Here is a 17,750-nt window from a genome sequence, read left to right as displayed (position 1 = left end):
GGACCCAGCGACATCAGTACAAATGTCCTTTTGCGGTCGTGATAGGGTTAACTAGGTTGCCCAGAGTATTATGGGATGGAGCCATGCTCTAACCTTCCCCCCCTTACTTCCGGCACCCCCTAGAGGTTAGGTTAAGGCTTGACCCTAGGATATGGGAGTGTGACATCCCTTTTCCAGCTCGGCCGCAGCCTTCCTGTAAGACCTTGGAGAGAGGCCGAGGGAGTTTCCCGCCACTTGGCCAGCGCGCGCACACTGTTGTGATGCAATCAAGCAAAGCAACCCGTTCCCAGCCTGCAGGCCCCTGAGTGGATGTATTTTCCCTCGCAACTTGCAAACCCAGGGATGGGGCAAAACACAAGATAGCGCCGGAGGGGGGAATCGAGGCACTTCCTGCAAAAAACAAGGATTAGCAGCAACCATTCCGTCGGCTACTGCCTTGCAAACGAAAGCAATTTTCCCGGCAATCAAACCTCCAGGAGTTTGTCACCAGCTCAGAAAGCAGGAGGGGAAAGTTTAGAAGGCGGGCGCACGAGGCACCGAAACTGCAGAACATGCCAGGGTTCATCGCAGGATGAGGGGACGAGGCGAGACGTGGCCACGTGTCCGTGGCAGAGCAAAAAGCATCAGCGGAATATTGCTCGCTTGGCGGTGGCCTAGAGGCCAGGACTGACGGGGGGACGTGGGGTTAATCGAGGATGACCGCTGGCAGAAGGGAAGAACCTGGCCCAAAGCAGGAGAATTAGCACCAGCCGTGGAAACAGCCGTGAGAAACTGACAAGAGTTGCTCTCAGACAGCAGGGGCAGAAATCAAAGGTCCGCCCGCAAATGCGGAAGTTGCTGCTTTATTTCATGGCATCGCAAGAGAGTTGGGGGGGATGACGGTGAAACAGAGAGAGGGTAAGCCCACAATACTCCAGGTTAATTAATAGGCAGCAGGTTTAAAACAAACAAAAGGAAGTATTTCTTCACACAACGCACAGTCAACCTGTGGAACTCCTCGCCAGAGGATATTGTGAAGGCCAAGACTATAACAGGGTTAAAAAAAGAACTAGATAAGTTCATGGAGGATAGGTCCATCAATGGCTATTAGCCAGGATGGGCAGGAATGGTGTCCCTAGGCTCTGTTTGCCAGATAATGGGCGACAGGGGATGGATCACTTGATGATTCCCTGTTCTGTTCATTCCCTCTGGGGCACCTGCCATTGGCCACTGTCGGGAGACAGGACACTGGGCTAGATGGACCTTTGGTCTGACCCAGTAGGGCCGTTCTTATGTTCTTATGTTCCAGGGAACCCAATTAACACGGTCGTGACCACTTTACTCCCACAGCTAGTTCCGTACATGATGGAGAATAATACTGGTTTAAGGCCCCTTTATACCAGTATAACTGCATCCACACTACGGTTTATACCGGTATAACTATATCGGTTAAAAACATCACATTCCGAACCCATAGAGTGATACCAGGACAAACTCTATGTGTAGACCAGGCCCTACGGTTTTCTAGTGCTCCCCATCGTTGTGGAATTTGGGGGCCTGCCATGTGAAATGAGCAATAGCCTTGTCCCTAGTGGATTTCATGGCGTTCTCCGTTTCTGGGGTGAAAATTCTGCCGGGTGGGGATTTGGCTTTTTGCGCTTGAGTTAATTCCTGCGTTTGGAGTGTGTGTGTGGGGGGGGTGTCATGGGGCCGAAGGGCGTGTCTGTGTCGTGAGCGTCAATCTGACGGTGAAAATGCTTCTTTAGGATGGATACAGATTTCAACCTAGTTTATAGCCGCTTAGCTTAAATGTCACAGGCTCTCTGTGTGACCTGATGTCTCCGACCCTCAAAGGTATTTAGGTGCCTAACTTCCACTGATTTCAAATAAAGTTAGGAAGCTAAATACCTCTGTGGATCTGGGCCTCGGTTTCCCCATCTGTGTAATGGGGGATACCCGCATTTCCTTCCCTCACATAGGGACTGTGAGATACGGATGTTCAAGGCACTAAGGGAGGGGAAAGCGCCTGACACAGAGGAAGTCCCCCGCTGCCGCGGAACCATTCAGAGCCAGTTTGAATTCAAGCCACTTCATTGTTCGCCTTCTAAGCTCCCCTTAAAACTCTCCTTTGCCCCCAAGCCCACAAAAATCTTGACAGCGGTAGCGCCTGGCAGAGTGGGCGGCCTATTCCGTGACTGAGGCGCCAAGGTGTTACTATAATACATGTAATAGCAATAAAAATGTACAGCGCCTGGCACAGTGGGGGGGCCTGTTCCGTGACTGGGGCGCCAAGGTGTTACCGTAATACATGTAATAGCAATAAATATGTACAGCACCTGGCACAGTGGGAGGGCCTGTTTCGTTACTGGGGCGCCAAGGTGTTACCGTAATACATGTAATAGCAATAAAAATGTACAGCGCCTGGCACAGTGCGGGGGCCTGTTCCGTGACTGGGGCGCCAAGGTGTTACCGTAATACATGTAATAGCAATAAATATGTACAGCGCCTGGCACTGTGGGGGGCCTGTTCCATGACTGGGGCGCCAAGGCGCTACTGTAATACATGTAATAGCAATAAAAATGTACAGCGCCTGGCACAAAGGGGGCGTGGTCCATGGCTAGGGCTCGTAGGTGCTACCATAATACAAATAATAAATAATCGTTAAGGTGGGTTTGCACTCATTTAACGAAGTTGGCTTTGAATTTTGGGGGCGGGGGGTTTAGTTAAATTGGTGTAATTTTTGTGCCTAGACCAGCCCCAGGGCTAGTTCTCCATCGAGTCCTGCCGGGTAGATTGCCAGGTCAATGTTTCTACTGTCAAAACTTGCTGTGCTGTCATCTCAAACTGAGATCAGGGCCCCATGGGAGACTGCCCCTGCCCCAAACAGCTTCCAGTCTAACCGGGCAAAGGCACAGTCACTGTACAGACTGGGGGGGGACGGACCCAGGCCTAGAAAGATGAAGTAACTTGCCAAAGGTCACACAGGGAAGCTGTAGCAGAGGTGGGGAGTGACCCTTGGTCTCCTGCATCCCTGGCCAGTGCTTTAACCACAGCGTAAAGTTATGTCTGTTCTATTGCCCCTTCTCCCTGAGGTCCACGTGATTTCACTGCCCCTCTCCAGCATCAGTTTTACACCGGCACCCAGTACAGGGTCATCAACCAGGTTTGAACCTGCCCAGATTGTCTCCTTGTCTCCCATTCTGTCTGTCCCTACCTCAGCACAGGCCTCCACCACTCAAGCTAACAGAGTCACTCCCAGAGCTGGCAGCGGTAGTAGACTGTTACCAGCTTGCCAGAAATGGTTGTTCTTCCCATTTGGCAGCTGGGGCGGACTGAGTTTAATTTCTCAGGGTGTCTGGATCCATTGTAAAGAAGCCAAACGGGGAGAGGGCACCCACCCCAATTTCATTTCCCTTCGCGAGTCACCTTTAACACTGCCGCTCTGCCAACTCGGGGGATGTTTAACCCCTTCCCCGGCGCTGCTAGACGGGCCAGGCGGATAACAGTCCATATATAGAAATCAAGGCCCTCACGCCGGTCTCTAAAGCCGACTCCTGTTCTCGGCCCCTTTTCCCTTCCAGGAAGCTCACCCAGAACTGCCTATACCCAAAGTAGAAAGGGTTCAGAGATAGTTTACTGCCTCTACCTGCTGTGGCGACCCCTGGGGGGGGACCCCGGCTACACAGATGGGGCCTCCGACCAGCAGCAAAAATCCGGCCTCTGCGCTGGAATCACAACTGGATTCAGCTGGAATCACAGTCTGTGAAAGTAACAAGCAAGGGCAGTTCCTTGTGCACAGGGGGAAGGAGAGGTCCTATGGGAATATCACAGCAAGCCAAGCCAAGCGCTACGCCGCCCGCTCTTGGACCTATATGCTGTTCAGGATGGATCCAGTCCCGGGTTTCTTCAAGGCAGGGGATTTGATGCTGCCCGATTTCTCCTCTTCCTCGTAGTACCCCCGTTTCATCGTGGCTGTCAGGTACTTGAACAGACTCTGCAAGGGGAGGGGAGAGAGAATGCACAAGGGGTGAAGCAGGCCTGGCCGGGCGGCTGGTTGGTGCATGGTCGCCCTGGGGCCAGGGAGGTGCCTTTTGCCCTCCCTGTGACAATCCACTCATATCTGGCTAAGTTAGAAGCTTTGGGGGGGGGCGGGGATCTCAGTTCGCATGTGCTCAGTAGAGACTGGTTAGAGTTTGGCAACTAAATTCCCCAAAGATTCCGTCTGCATTGAGCATGCTCCAGCCCAAGGCTGCAGGGGCTGGCAGGATAGTCCCTCTGCGTGATCTGTATTGCAATACAGCCCCCTTTGTACTCCCTGAATACACCGTGCAGGGCCTAGCCCAGTCCCCAGTTAGGGCAGCCTGAGGGCTGCTCTAAGTCACACTCCATCCCCTGTGGGCCCTGGGGGGGCAGCGAATAGCCACAGCGCAGTGCGCTCCGGCCACGCCCCCGATCCGCCCCTCGTGGGCCCTGGGGAGGCCTGTATGGGGTGGATCATCAGTGGATCTTTTCAATCCACATCAAGGCCCCTGGATGCTGCCAGAGGAGTCTGTGTGTTGCTGAGAACTGGGCTCCAAACCCACTACTAGGCCAACCAGGAGGGCAAAGCCCCCCCATAAGCCCCTCAAGCGGCCCCGTCTAGTTCCCCTCTGGCTGCAGCTGACGGCGGGAGCCCCACACAAAGGGCTCAGGGCAGGATGAAGGGGTCCAGCCCACCCAAGCGCGGACGGGACCTCTGCCAGCGGCAGCATGGGAGAGGGCCAACCGCGGAGCTGCTCCCTACCTGCCAGGCCTCCTCCACTTCCGGCGTCCAGCGCTCCTTGAGGATGGGCTGCACGGTGCTGATAAACTGGATGCCCACGTACTGGAAACAGAGAGCCGAGGCGGGGTCAGAGGGAGGCGCCAGCCCCAGCCCTTCCCTGCCCGGGCTACAGATGGATCCGGACGTGGCTGGGCACCACCGTCCACACAGATTGCCAATCCATACTCACAAATTGCTGGGGGGAAGTGGTTCCTACTGGGATGTGCTGGGAAAAGCGGTTTGCACTGGTGGATTGTGGGGAAATCGGTTCGCACCAGGGTATACTGGGACTGGGAAAACTGGTGCGTCCTGGTGAACGGTGGAAAACGCCATTTGTACTGGAGCATGAAGGGGGTGGGGGGGGGGAAGCAGTTTGTACCAGTGCATGCTGGGGAAATCGGTTCGAACTGGTGAACTGTGGGGGAACAGTGGTTTGTACTGGAGTATGCTGTTTATACTAGTGCATGATGGGAAAAAACTGTTTGTACCAGAGCATGCTGGGAAAATTGCTTTGTACTGGAATGTGCTGGGGAAATGGCTCTCATCCTGCTACTATGGTGCAATGCACTCTGGGATACCCTCCTGCACAGAACGGCAGTGCCTGGTTCCAAACACCCACGGGGGTAAGCAGATCCCACAAGAGCTCCCCCCACTCCCCACAGAATGGGGAGGTCCGCCCCCTACCCTGCCACCGGGTCCCTGGGGTGCTCACCTCATAGTATTTGGGAGGGGCGTTGTATCTGTAATGACTCCTGCCGAGCTCGAAGGCCAGCTGTTCCAGCTTGTCCTCTTGGTCCAGCCGGGCCACACTTTTCTCAATGAAGGACATCACCCTGGGGTGGGGGAGAATCAAGCGTTGGATTGGGGGCGTGGCTGCATCGCTCCTCAGGGGTCAGAGAAGTATGCGGGAGATGTGCCATACTCTGCCAACACCCAGCCCTCTAGCCTGCCAAAGCTGGGGGAGCCCACCTTACGCCAGGAGAAATTCCTTCCTGACCCCCTCCAGCACCAATGCCCTGATGCATGAACATGAAGAACCCTCAGGCCTCATGTCCAGAGGCTCTGAGCCTTGGTAGCTGCCACTGGCTGCACAGTGAGTTGTGGGTGCTCAGCACCTCTGTAAAGCAAGCCCCGGGCACAGGTCTAGCATCGCCCTGGCTCAGTAACGTTCTTTGGCAGGGAGTTCCACAGGCTAACAAGGGCTGGTCTGCAGACGTCAGGGCCTTGTTCTTCAGACAGTAATAATATCCATCTAGCAAATTAACTGACTAACCAGCTCCCCCCAGCCCCCCACAGTTCTGTTCCCAGCCCCCCAAAGCTCCCCCTGGCTCCTCTCCAACCCCTCCAACTTTCTTCCCATGCCCCCCACCCCATACCACGGTTGGGCACCCCTTATGGGACTGACTCCAGCCCTTACCCTCCCTGTCTCAGACCCCTCTCATTTCCATGGCTTGATTACTTTACCATTCAAAACCGGGTCTGGTGGGAGAGCCCACCCTCGTTTTGGGGAGCAGCTCCCCTTTCCACGCTAGCCAGCATGGGGAGGTGAGACGCCGCTCCCTGCCCAGATCCAGGAACAAACCCAGGAGTCCTGGTTCCCAGCCTCTTTCCTGCTCTAACCACTAGACCCCACTCCCCTCACCTCTGAGATCCAGGAATAGAACCCAGGAGTCCTGGTTCCCAGCCTCTTTCCTGCTCTAACCACTAGACACCACTTCCCTCACCTCTGAGATCCAGGAATAGAACCCAGGAGTCCTGGTTCCTGTCGTTCAGCCACTTGCATTAGCCTTGTGCCCCAAGGGCCGCGCCCTCACAGACCCAGGAGCTCGGGCCTGGCGTGGTAGCGGGTTCCCTGGCACCCCCACAGGGACCCACCTCAGGCCATGGGCTCGCAGTTCCTTGTTCATCTTGAGCTGCTCCAGGTCCTCGATGTCCCGGAAGAGGAAGAAGACGTCTTTGCACTCGGGGTGGGTCTCGAATAACCTGAGCGGGGGAGAGGAGACAGACTCAGGGGGATCGGGCACACGCACGAGCCGTTTCACTGGGTCTTTTTGTACCACAGGGCAGCTGGGTGACGTGCACGGGCGTGACCCCTAGTGGTGGTGTCAAAATAACCCTCTGCCACGTATCCTGCCCCTTCCCCCTCCACAGCACATCGCAAAGGTGGGAGCCGGTCACCTGCCTGCGCAGATGGCAACGTGGGAAGTGACTTGACCTCGGAAGTGACCAGGAGAGAACCCAAGAATCCTAAGTGCCCCTCGTGTAACTGGCAGAGCAGCCCTCCCCTCCCAGAGCAGAACCCAGGAGCCCTGCCTCCCAGCCCCCCCGCTGTAACCACTAGACCCCACTCCCCTCCCAGAGCCAGGCATGGAACCCAGGAGTCCTGGCTCCTGGGCCCGGAACACTAAGGGGCTCAGACCACACACCTTTTCACAGGGTTTGGTGAGATACTGGAATTCCCTTTTATCATTCATTGCCCATATTACTGTCATGTCGAGAGGTGCCAAGCAAGACTGGGGCCTCACTGTGCCAGGCAGTGCCAAGACCTCAGTCACTGTGTGTCCGGGCAGTGCCCAGTGCGACAGGGCCCCGGTCTTGGTCACTGTGTGTGTGGGCAGCGCCCGGCGTGACGGGGCCCTGATCTCGGTCACTGTGTGTGTGGGCAGCGCCCGGCGCGTCGGGGCCCTGATCTCGGTCACTGTGTGTCTGGGCAGCGCCCGGCGCGACGGGGCCCAATCTTGGTCACTGTGTGTCTGGGCAGCGCCCGGCGCGACGGGGCCCCGATCTTGGTCACTGTGTGTCTGGGCGGCGCCCGGCGCGACGGGGCCCCGATCTTGGTCACTGTGTGTCTGGGCGGCGCCCGGCGCGACGGGGCCCCGATCTCGGTTGCTGTGTATCTGGGCAGCGCCCGGCCCGACGGGGCCCCGATCTCAGATGCAGCCTGTGGGTGCTACCGTAATCCAGTAGCCCTAATGTAGACAGACTGGATAAGAAGGCTCCTGTCCGCTTGCGGGGCCCCATTTTGCCGAGCCCCACAGAAACAAGCGCACAGCTGGGCTAACGCTCCGCACGAAGCGCTTCGGGGGATGCTCCGCAAGCATCCGTGCTAAACACAGCGCTCTTGGGCGAGTGATTGCTCTGCACAGGGGAGCTCTGGGAGAGCCATCTGTCAGCACCTCGCCCCATGCGGCACGGCGGGGGGGGGAACCCGATTCACAGCTGCTTGTGTTCAGTGGAAGGCAGCAGCAAATTCCAGGCAGCGGTGCCACAGGGTTTGAAGCTTGTTGGCTTTTGCCGGCTAAGCAGAGTCCGGCCCGATCAGTATCAGAAATGTGGGGTTGGAAGGGACCTCAGGAGGTCATCAGATCCAGTCCCCTGCGCTGAGGCCGGGCCGAGTAAACCTAGGCCAGCCCCAACCGGGGTTGGTCCGTCCAGTTCTGAAAACCCTCCGGTGACGGGGATCCCACAACCTCCCTCGGACACCTGTTCCGGAGCTTCCCTCCCCGGAGAGTTAGAAAGTTTCTCCTAATAGCTCACTTCAATCTCCCGGGCTGTGGATTAACCCGTTAGGTCTTGTCCTGCCATCGGTGGACATGGAGAACAGCTGATCCTCGTCCTCTTTAGAACAGCCCTTGACGTATCTGACGACGGTTCTCAGATCCCCCCTTCAGTCTTTTTTCTCCAGACTAAACAGGCCCCGGTTTTTTAACCTCTCCTCCTAGGGCAGGTTTGCTGAACCTTGGATTCTTTTTGTTGCTCTCCTCTGGGCTCTCTCCAATTTGCCCACGTCTCTCCTGAAGCGCGGCGCCCAGAACTGGACACCGTCCTCCAGCTGAGGCCCAGACTCACTCACTGAGCGTCAGGACTCCTGGGTCCCCTCCCCAGCTGTGGCCCAGACTCCCTGTGTGCGTCAGGACTCCTGGGTCCCCTCTCCAGCTGTGGCCCGGATTCCCCGTGAGCGTCAGGACTCCTGGGTCCCCTCCCCAGCTGTGGCCCAGACTCCCCGTGAGTGTCAGGACTCCTGGGTCCCATCCCCAGCTGTGGCCCAGACTCCCCGTGAGCGTCAGGACTCCTGGGTCCCCTCCCCAGCTGTCAGGGCCGGCTTTAGGCCAATTCCACCAATTCCCCGGAATCGGGCCCCGCGCCTAAGAGGGCCCCGCGCCCAGTGGCAGAGCCGCCGGTGTGGGGGCAAGTGGCCGAGAATCCCTTCCCTGGCTAGAGGCTCCTTTTTAATTTTTACTCACCCGGCAGCGCTCCGGATCTTCAGCGGCACTTCGGCGGCAGGTCCTTCACTCGCTCCGGGTCTTCGGCAGCACTTCAGCGGCAGGTCCTTCAGTGCCACCGAAGACCCGGAGCGAGTGAAGGACCCACCGCCGAAGACTAGGAGCGCCGCCCGGTGAGTACAAGCCCCATGTGTTTGTTTACGTGGTTTTTTTTTAGTCATCCCTGCTGGGGCCCCGTCAAAACTGTTCGAATCGGGCCCCGCACTTCCTAAAGCCGGCCCTGCCAGCTGTGGCCCGGACTCCCCGTGAGCGTCAGGACTCCTGGGTCCTCTCCCCAGCTGTGCCTCAGACTTGCTGTGTGACTGTGGGCAAGCTTTTTCACCGCTCCATGCCTCAGTTTCCCCACCAGTAAAAGCAGGTCACGTCCTGGGGTCGGTGAGATTTCCTTCCGCTGTTTGTGAAGTGCTTTGAGAGGCCTGGATTTAAGGCCCCCCATGACATGCCCAGTCTAATGGTCTGTGATTATGCGCTGAGCAAATTCAGTGAAAGGGAATCACGGGCAATTCCTCGCCTGGGGCTAATCCCTCAGCCTCTGCGAGACCCGGCAAGTCCCCAGAGAGGCGCTGGGCTATAGAACTCGGCTCTGCATGCTCCAAAAGGCCAGAAGTGGAAAATCCCCACTGGCTCAGAGCAGTAGAGGGGTTTATGACACATAGTTTGGCCGATTCAGTCGGTGGGCGGCTGGTGACACGGCCTGCACTTTCGTTTATTTGTGAGGGCGGGGGCGGGGGGGGGGGACCTGGTGCTGGTTAATTATGAACCTTTATGCAAAGCGGCCCAATAAAGGAGAGGAGGAAAAGCCGCACGGATGAAATAAAACTCCCCCCGCCCCCTCCCGGCTTCCACCGAGATCCGCGGGGCTGCCCACTGGGGAGGAAAGCTAATTGGCGCCCCGGCGCCTGGGGGTGCCACAGAAGTGGGTGACCCCCTGGGCCGTGCCCTTTCTGCAGACCTGACCGTGCCACGGTTTATTGCTGGCGCTGCAACGGGGCTGGCGGGGGTGGGAGGCCGTGTTGGTGCAGAATCCGGTTGCTAAGACGGAGCGAAAGGCGGTCGTCACGTCAGGGCTCCTGGTTCGTCGCACTGCAGAATCCAACCCCAGGGCGGCTGGTCCTTTACATGGGGGGGGGAGGGGGCAGCTGTCCTGTGCCAGCCTCAGCTCACCTCTCCAGGTGGAGGGGCGGGAGCGCTTGGGGGAAGGGCCGGGGCTAGGACCAAGGAGAGTTCGCCTGGGAATGCAGCCCCATGGATGGAGAAGACCAGGGAGCTGGGGGAGCAAACCCCCAGCAGGAGAGAAAGAGACTGGCCTGAGATACCAAGGCCTGGGGAGTGCGACCTGCTGAGAGTAGAACAGAAATCAACGTGGCCTAGTGGATTGACCCTTCCCCTGCCTCGTGCCTCAGTTTCCCCATCTGTCAAATGGGGATAACGCCACTGACCTCTATTGTAAAGTCCTTTGAGATCCTGCTGGATGGGGCGAGCTAGGGCGCGGGAACCCGTGACTTAGAAAGAAACACACCTCAAGCCAGGATGAGAAGGGGCTGCAATCCTTCGGCTGTTGGGCTCTTTGAGCCACTGGCCGGCGAGAGCAGAGGACAGGGATGTCAGGGTTCATAAGCCGTGCGGTTGTCAGGCAAACACAGGCCTTTTACCCTACAACACTGGCCCCGGGCACGCTGTGGGAAGGGCTCTCCCCTACAGTCCTGCCTGCCAGATGCACCCTGTCCTACTAGGGAACGGGATAGAGCACAGGGCGACTGGCTTCTATCCCTGGTTTTGCCACTGATCTGTCGGGTGACTGGGGGCCAGTCATTTTCCAGCTCCGTGCCTCAGTTTCCCTTCCCAACCTTTGGGTATTTAGATTGTGAGCTCTTTAGGGCAGGTACTAGCTTTCACTGGATGTCTGTGCAGCGCCCGGCACGATGGGGTCCTGATCTTGGCTGGGGTCTGGGCAGCGCCCGGCGCGACGGGGCCCTAATCTTGACCGGGGTCTGCGCAGCGCCCGGCGCAACGGGGTCCTGATCTCGCCCGGAGTCTGCGCAGCGCCCGGCGCAACGGGGTCCTGATCTCGCCCGGGGTCTGCGCCGTGCAATTTGCATCCTTCTCCTAATGAATCTATAAGGGGCACGAGGCCCAAGTTAAGGGGTGCTGAGATCCAGCCCGCCCGCTCCAGCTCTAATCACAGCCTTTGTTTCCCAGCAGGCCCTAATGACCCTCATTTGGCAGCTGATGCGATCGGACAGGCTTGCCGTGTTTCCAATCAATTTGCTGTTTCCCCTATTGGATTAGCCAGGAGCCCTGCAGGCGGGTAATTGGAGTAATTGATGCCATATGGAACACAGGACGGGCTCAGCTGCCATGGGAGAGGGGCCGGAGTTCCCAGCTAAACAGCCAAGGGGGTGGGGGTTACAGATCACGCTGCCCGGGGAAAGTTAAACCCGGCTGGTGCCTCTTCTCCCTTCCTGGTGGAGGAACGCAGCCTGAAAGAGGCCCGTTTCTCTGCCCCAACTCCTCTGGGCCTGGCTCTCCGTCACGCTCAGCGCCCTTTGCCCCGCTCTGGCAGCCCGAACGGCCCCTGAGCCTCTCCCCAGGGTGGGGGGCTTGGCTATTCTCTGTCCTCCGGGGAATTCGGCCAACATCCGCGTCGCCAACTGTTGTGATTTCGTCAGGAGTCTCCTGATATTTGGGGTCTTTTCCCAAAGTCCCAGCTGCGGGAGGCAGGGGATTTCGGGAGTCCCTCGGCTCTCGTTTTAAACAGAAATGACGCTCGCTCCTCCCGGCGGCAGGGAAATGCTGGGGAATGCCCAGAATCTGTCCTCTCCTTTCAAATCTCGGGGGGGGAGCTAAGCCACGCTGGTGATTCGGGGGACCTTAGCGCTGGCGAAGCTGCGACAACTCGCTGACTCCAGGGGAAAGTGCCTGGGGTACCTTAACGGGCTGCCACTGAGGCACGTGGGCCGGGGTGGGCGCAAGCTCTGTGGATGAGTGGCAGCTGGCAGGCTGCGGGTCAGACTTCCCCAGCGCTAAGTATCCAACTGTCCCCTCTGACCTCCCCCCTCCAATGCTTGATCCAGCCAAACAAAGCAGCAGCTAATGGTAAGAGTAAGGGGGGACGAGGAGGCGGGACTCCTGGGTTCTCTCCCTGCTCTGGGTGGGGAGTGGGGTCTAGTGGTTAGAGCCAAGGGGCCTGGGTGACAGGACTCCTGGGTTCTTTCTGGGAGAGGAGCGGTTAGAGTAGCAGGGCTCAGCATAAGGATTTTGGGGTTCTCGTCCCATGTCTTATAAGGGTATTTGGTCTTGTGGCTGGAGCAATGGGGGTGGGGCCTGGGAGTCAGGACTCCTGGGTTCTGTTCTGAGCCCTGTCACTAACTTTGGGCAGATCCCTCTCTGTGCCTCTGTTCCCCCTTCTATTAGGAAGGCAATAAGGATACTGACCTTTCCTTCGGGAAGGGCTTTGAGAGCACGGGATGAGCAGCCCCCCAGTAATCGCAAAGATTATTAATTCAGAGAGAGCCCCACAAGTGCGCTGACTGACAAGTATTTGCTTGAGCGTATTACAATGATAAACTGCGGCTGGCTATGTCTAGCCAAGAGTCCAAAAGCGCTTTACAGACACGCATGCGTTCAGCACCACAAGCCAGTCTCCATACCTCTGGGGAAACTGAGGCAGGGAGAGGGGAGAATTGCCCAGCGTCACACAGTGAGTCAGTGTCGGAACGGAACCCAGGCATCCTGTTCTCCCCTGGGGTAACGCTCGACCCCACTCACCTCCCAGAACTAAGTATAGAACCCAGGAGTCCTGGAACCCAGTTCCGCCTCTGCTGTAATCACTAGCTACTGTTCCTCCCCACCCCAAAGCTGGGAATAGGACCCAGGAGTCCTGGCTCCCAGCCCCTCCCAACCCCACTCCCCTCTCAGAGCTGGGATAGAACCCAGGAGTCCTGGCTCCCAGCCCCCCTCCTCTAACCACTAGACCCCACTCCCCTCCCAGAGGTGGGAACAGAACCCAGGAATCAAAACTGACAGCGCTAGTGTTCGAATGTGAAATGCAGAATAAACACTGGCGCAAGGCTGGAAACAATTTGCCGCTAAGAGTGAGACCCAAAGACTTGTGCCAGGGCTTCCTCCTTACAGATCAGTGGTGATCTCGAAGGCTGGCTCCAGACCGGCACCACGGCCACACATCCCCAGCTAGTGCAAACGGGCAGCGTTCCAGTGGAGTCAGACCAGATCCGTAGCCAGTGTAAACAGGTTCGGCCCCATCGGAGTCAGATCCCCCAGTTGGTGTGAATGGGCCCGCGCTCCACGGAAGTCAAAGGAGCGATGCCGACTGACATCAGTTGGGGGTCTGGGCCTGTGGGTTCCTTAGTGCCCCCTTGAACACCGGAGAGCTAGACGCACACCAGCTCCGAACTCACTTTGCTAGAAACACGGAACTTTTTAAAGCCAAGAAACTCCCATCGGCTTCTTACCAACCAAACCAGTCGGGGGATTTTCTTCGGTGGCAAAAACTGTCCCTCACCAGCAACATCCCCAGGCACCCAGAGCGAGCCGGACTCCAGGACAGCACCAGGGAGGGGAGCGGGGATCACACAGATCGGGGGCGTCTGGACCCGTGTCAACCACCCCAAACCTGCAGCTTCGCTCACCTGATAAAGACAATGATGCCGACCCGAGCGATATTGTCGTGCAGGATCCGCCAGGACTCCTGGATCCGCTCCTTCTGCGCGTCCGCCAGCGGAAAGGGACCTGCCCCCAGCCCGTCGCCTCCGTGCTCCGGGCCCGCTTTCGGCGCCGCTAGGTTTTCCGACGACGGGCTCCGCTTGGACTCCGAGATGGTTTTCCCCGGGGCGATCCCAGAACCCGACAGAGCGCACCCCATCCCGAGAGGGGACTAAAACCCACCCCAGCAGAGCTGCAGGGGGTCGGGGGGCCGGACTCCTGGGTTCTATTCCTGGATCTTCCAAACCAGCTAGACAGATAGAGATACAACAAATGAGTTAAGAACCTGCCGCTGGACTGAATTTAAACCTTAGTACCGCCTCTGGGACAGAAGCCCCAGAGCGTGTACCCAAGGGCAGAGCTCGGAGCTCAAAGCACCAGGAACTAGCTAACGATCTAAAGGGAAACAGACCTTCAGCCTGAAGAACAGCTGGCATAAATTAGCTCCTTCCAAGTTGGCTGAGTATCGGTGATTTACACCCACTGGGGATCGGGCCCTGAAACCCCAAACGCTCCCAGCCAACGCCCTGATAACGGGGACCCCCGATGCAGTCTCATCCACCTACCCTGAGAGCCCCCCACCCCGGGCGACCGGGAGGCTGCTGGAGATGGTGAAAGAGGCCAGCGGCGCGCGCCTGGGTGTGTTTGAAGCTCACGCGTGCAGGTGGATTGTATTTGTACAGAGCTGAACGGTCCAGCCGCTCCAGGGTCCTAGACAGCGCAGGCTGAGCCCTGATCTAAACATAATGAATGGGAGTGTCAGGTCTCCTACTCAGCGCACGTGGTGGTGGGGGGAGCTCCCCAGCCAAACGCTCGCCGTCCTGGGCCTGCGGCTGATAACAAGCTCTCGGGACGCGGCTTCTTGGTAGCTGCATAGAAATAATCACAGCATTCATAGACTCGCAGGACTGGAAGGGACCTCGAGAGGTATCTAGTCCAGTCCCCTGCACTCCTGGCAGGACTAAGTGTTATCTAGACCAGGAGCGAGGCGGTGTCGGTGAGCCCGGGCCTGGGATGCTGCGCCCAGCTCTGGGGTGGAGGGGGCGCATTTAAACACACCTGTTGCAACATTGGGGCGGGCGCAGAGAAGACCCACAAAAATGATTCAAGAGCGGGAGAAGATGCCCGCGGGAGAGAGAGAGATTTTACGACGCTCCAGCTGGCTTATCACAAAGAAGATCAAGAGGTGACCTGATTTTACCGCGTCTATGGCCCTGGTTACTTGAGCACAGCGTATACTGGGCAAACATCCTGGGCTTTAAAGGGCTCGTGTGTTTAGCAGAGACAGAACAAAAATCACCGCTGGCAGCTGAAGCTAGACACATTCCGACTGGAAATAAGACCCCGGTTTTTTCCCAGTCAGGATGACGAACGCTGGGAACAAACGCAAGACAGGCTGGATAGGCCAGTGTAAGTGATCAGGCTCCATACATGGGGAGCCGGGGAAAATTTAACAGCCTGGAGATCAGACTGATGATCGAATGGTCCCGGCTGGCCTTGGACTGGGCCAACCAGAGCCAGCTCGGGTGGGTAGGGCGGACACGTGTCCAGTAGGAACCAGGCCAAGGGCCAGCAAACTTAGTCCATGCAGGCCCCAGGAGCTGCCAGCAGATGGATATGGTTTGGGTCTTTGACCCTGTGCATTGGGGTCAGATCAAGCTGGATGTTTATCTGGGAGGAGATCACCTGAGCTGGGTTTGCTTTACTGGAGGGAGGTGTCTTGAATTATTATTACGCTGCTGTATTCTGAGGGCCCGATTCCCAGGTTCCCCAGCCCGGCACGTGGGGGCAGGTGCCTTTTGAGTTCTGCTTTGCGCTCCCTGTATTCCAGGTCTGGCCTGTGGTGAATGTTAGAGCAGCCTCGGGGTTGCTCTAATTCATGCTCTGCCCCCTGGGGGCAGAGAAAAGCCGCAGTGCAGGGCGCTCCAGCCAGGCCCCCACCTTCAACTCAAGCAGGGATCCCTGACACCAGCTCCACACTGGCCAGAGTAGATCCCCGGCATAGGGGGAATTTTGGTGGGGGGCTGCTTGTGCCCTCGGTGGGCCCTGAGGGTGTTGTCCACTGACTCCAGCAGGAGGACATTAATCAGTCCCATGGCTGCATCTGGTAGGCGTCAGAAGTGCCGTGACAACTGCCAACCCCCAGATCAGCGACGGATCCGTGACGTCGTTTTTTTTTGGGGGGGGGGGCGGGTAGAGGGGGGAAATGTCAGTAAAAAAAAAAATACACAATGTGGCCCTGGGCATTTTTGTTAATTTCAACTGATGCTTCTTGACCAGTAAGAGTCAGTGTTAAATACATCCGGATGCATTCTGTGCCCGTTTACACCTGGCTGACTTGGAATCAGGATCCGTACCTTGGGTTGGGAGGGGCCCAGGGGACGGCTGGGCAGCTCCCACAGTGTGCTGTGGCTGGGGGGGGCATAGGACTGGGGGGGGACATAGGGGCTGGGGTGCATGAGTCTTGGGCACTTTGCATTGGTTCAGGCTCCCTCTCGCTGGCCTCACGTGCTCTGAATCCACCCCATTCTCCTGAGGTAGATCCATGTGGTCTGCACCCCCCACCATAGTTTCTGACCCCCCCCCCCATGCCCTGGGAGAGGGGTGTCCCCTTGCTGGTATGGCTCAGAGGCGGGGGGGCCTAGCCCATTAACCTGCCCCCTCCTCCAGCGCAGAACTAGGTGCAAATAAACAGCTCCTTGCAGGTTCCATCTGCTAGAGTCACTCCCCGTGGGCCCTTCTCCACCCCTACCCTGCTGCCCAACTATGGGCACCACTGGTGCCTGCTGGGAAAATCTGCAGACATCCCCCTCCCCTTACTGGTGCCAGGAAACAGAGAATTCTGGGTATTTTTAAAGCACTCCTGGGAAGTAGTGTGTCTGTTTTACAGATGGGGAAACTGAGGCACAGAGCCGGGTGGGTGCGGGACGACTTATCCAAAGGTCACTCAAAAACAGAGCCAGGAATAGAACCCAGATATCCTGCCTCCTCCTCCTCCAGTGCCCTAGCCACTGCACTGCGCCATTGTACAGATGGGGAAACTGAGTCACAGAGCCTGGATAGTGACTTGCCCAAGGTCTAACAGGGTGCTGGGACTTGGACCCAGAGCTGCTGAAACTCAGAGTTTAACGCCCCCCCTCACACCCCCGGCAACTGCTAAACCAATCTTACTACCCCCACTCCCACCCTGCTCACTGCAGTGCATTCTGGGATGCCTGCCCCAGAGTGGGACCCAGAAAAAGGCCTGTCACAGCCCTGCTAACAAGCAGGCTGCCGTCCCCCGGGGAGTTTTCCGTCCGCCGGGCAGCCTCCCCCCCGCGGGCTCAGGAGAATTCCAGCTCGGCCTGGATTTCTTCAAACTTATCTCCTGCCATCTGCGTCCGCTCCCCAAAGGTCGGCGTGCTCTCTGGCGCGCGGCCTGCCCGCCTTGCAGCCTTCTCCCGCGCCCCCCCCCCCCCCCGAGCCTCGCGGCACACCAGCAGGGCACAGACGTACACGCTGGCGACGGACCTGTGAGCCGCCTAGATCTTGGGGCCGGGGGGGGGGGGGTGTCACCCCAGATCTGGCCAAGTGCGTGTTTTTTAAAACTCGACAGCCTGTTTTACAGGGTCTTCCCCACCTCTCCCCCAATGCCGTTCATTAAATCAACCTGTTTCTAAAAAGTAGGCCTAACGGATTCTGCGCCAGAGATGAGGTGGGTGAGGGGAGACCTCCTTGTGTTGGGGACCACACCAAACCAATTCTAGGCCATGCAGCCATAAAATCCCCCTGCAGGCTTTGAATGCTGGCTTTTCAGAGTCCCACCTCCTATGGCACTCCAGGAGAAATGACTCGGGAGCTGGGGTGGAGAGGGTTCAGACAAGCTTTGCCAGTGGGTGATGTAGCTATTTGCCAGGCAGCCGCAGAGCAGTGGGAATCAAGCGCCCGGAGGTCTGGAAGGGAATAAATGTCACACAATGGTTAGA

At 57.7% G+C, this 17,750-nt stretch overlaps 1 protein-coding gene across 2 annotated transcripts; it reads right to left on the bottom strand.

The window, feature by feature from the left end:
- Window positions 1–809: 809 nt before the first annotated feature.
- LOC101947403 (cytoglobin-1-like) lies at window positions 810–14,529 on the bottom strand. 2 transcript variants are annotated; one of them, XM_024109801.3, is made up of 6 exons: window positions 14,352–14,529; window positions 13,713–14,035; window positions 6,656–6,763; window positions 5,493–5,613; window positions 4,763–4,843; window positions 810–3,973 (listed from the first exon to the last, which is right to left on the bottom strand). In XM_024109801.3, exons 2-6 carry the CDS (start codon window positions 13,943–13,945, stop codon window positions 3,848–3,850), a joined length of 669 nt encoding a protein of 222 aa, XP_023965569.2. In that variant the 5' UTR covers window positions 13,946–14,035; window positions 14,352–14,529; the 3' UTR covers window positions 810–3,847. The 2 variants fall into 2 exon arrangements, with proteins under 2 accessions (XP_023965569.2, XP_023965570.2); XM_024109802.3 differs by lacking the exon at window positions 14,352–14,529 and adding an exon at window positions 14,198–14,342.
- Window positions 14,530–17,750: the final 3,221 nt, after the last annotated feature.

Source organism: Chrysemys picta, chromosome 17 (assembly GCF_011386835.1).
Source record: "Chrysemys picta bellii isolate R12L10 chromosome 17, ASM1138683v2, whole genome shotgun sequence".
Lineage (NCBI taxonomy): Eukaryota > Metazoa > Chordata > Testudines > Emydidae > Chrysemys > Chrysemys picta.
The sequence above is the reverse complement of the archived record's forward strand: the minus strand, read 5'-3'. Positions and strand labels throughout refer to the sequence as shown.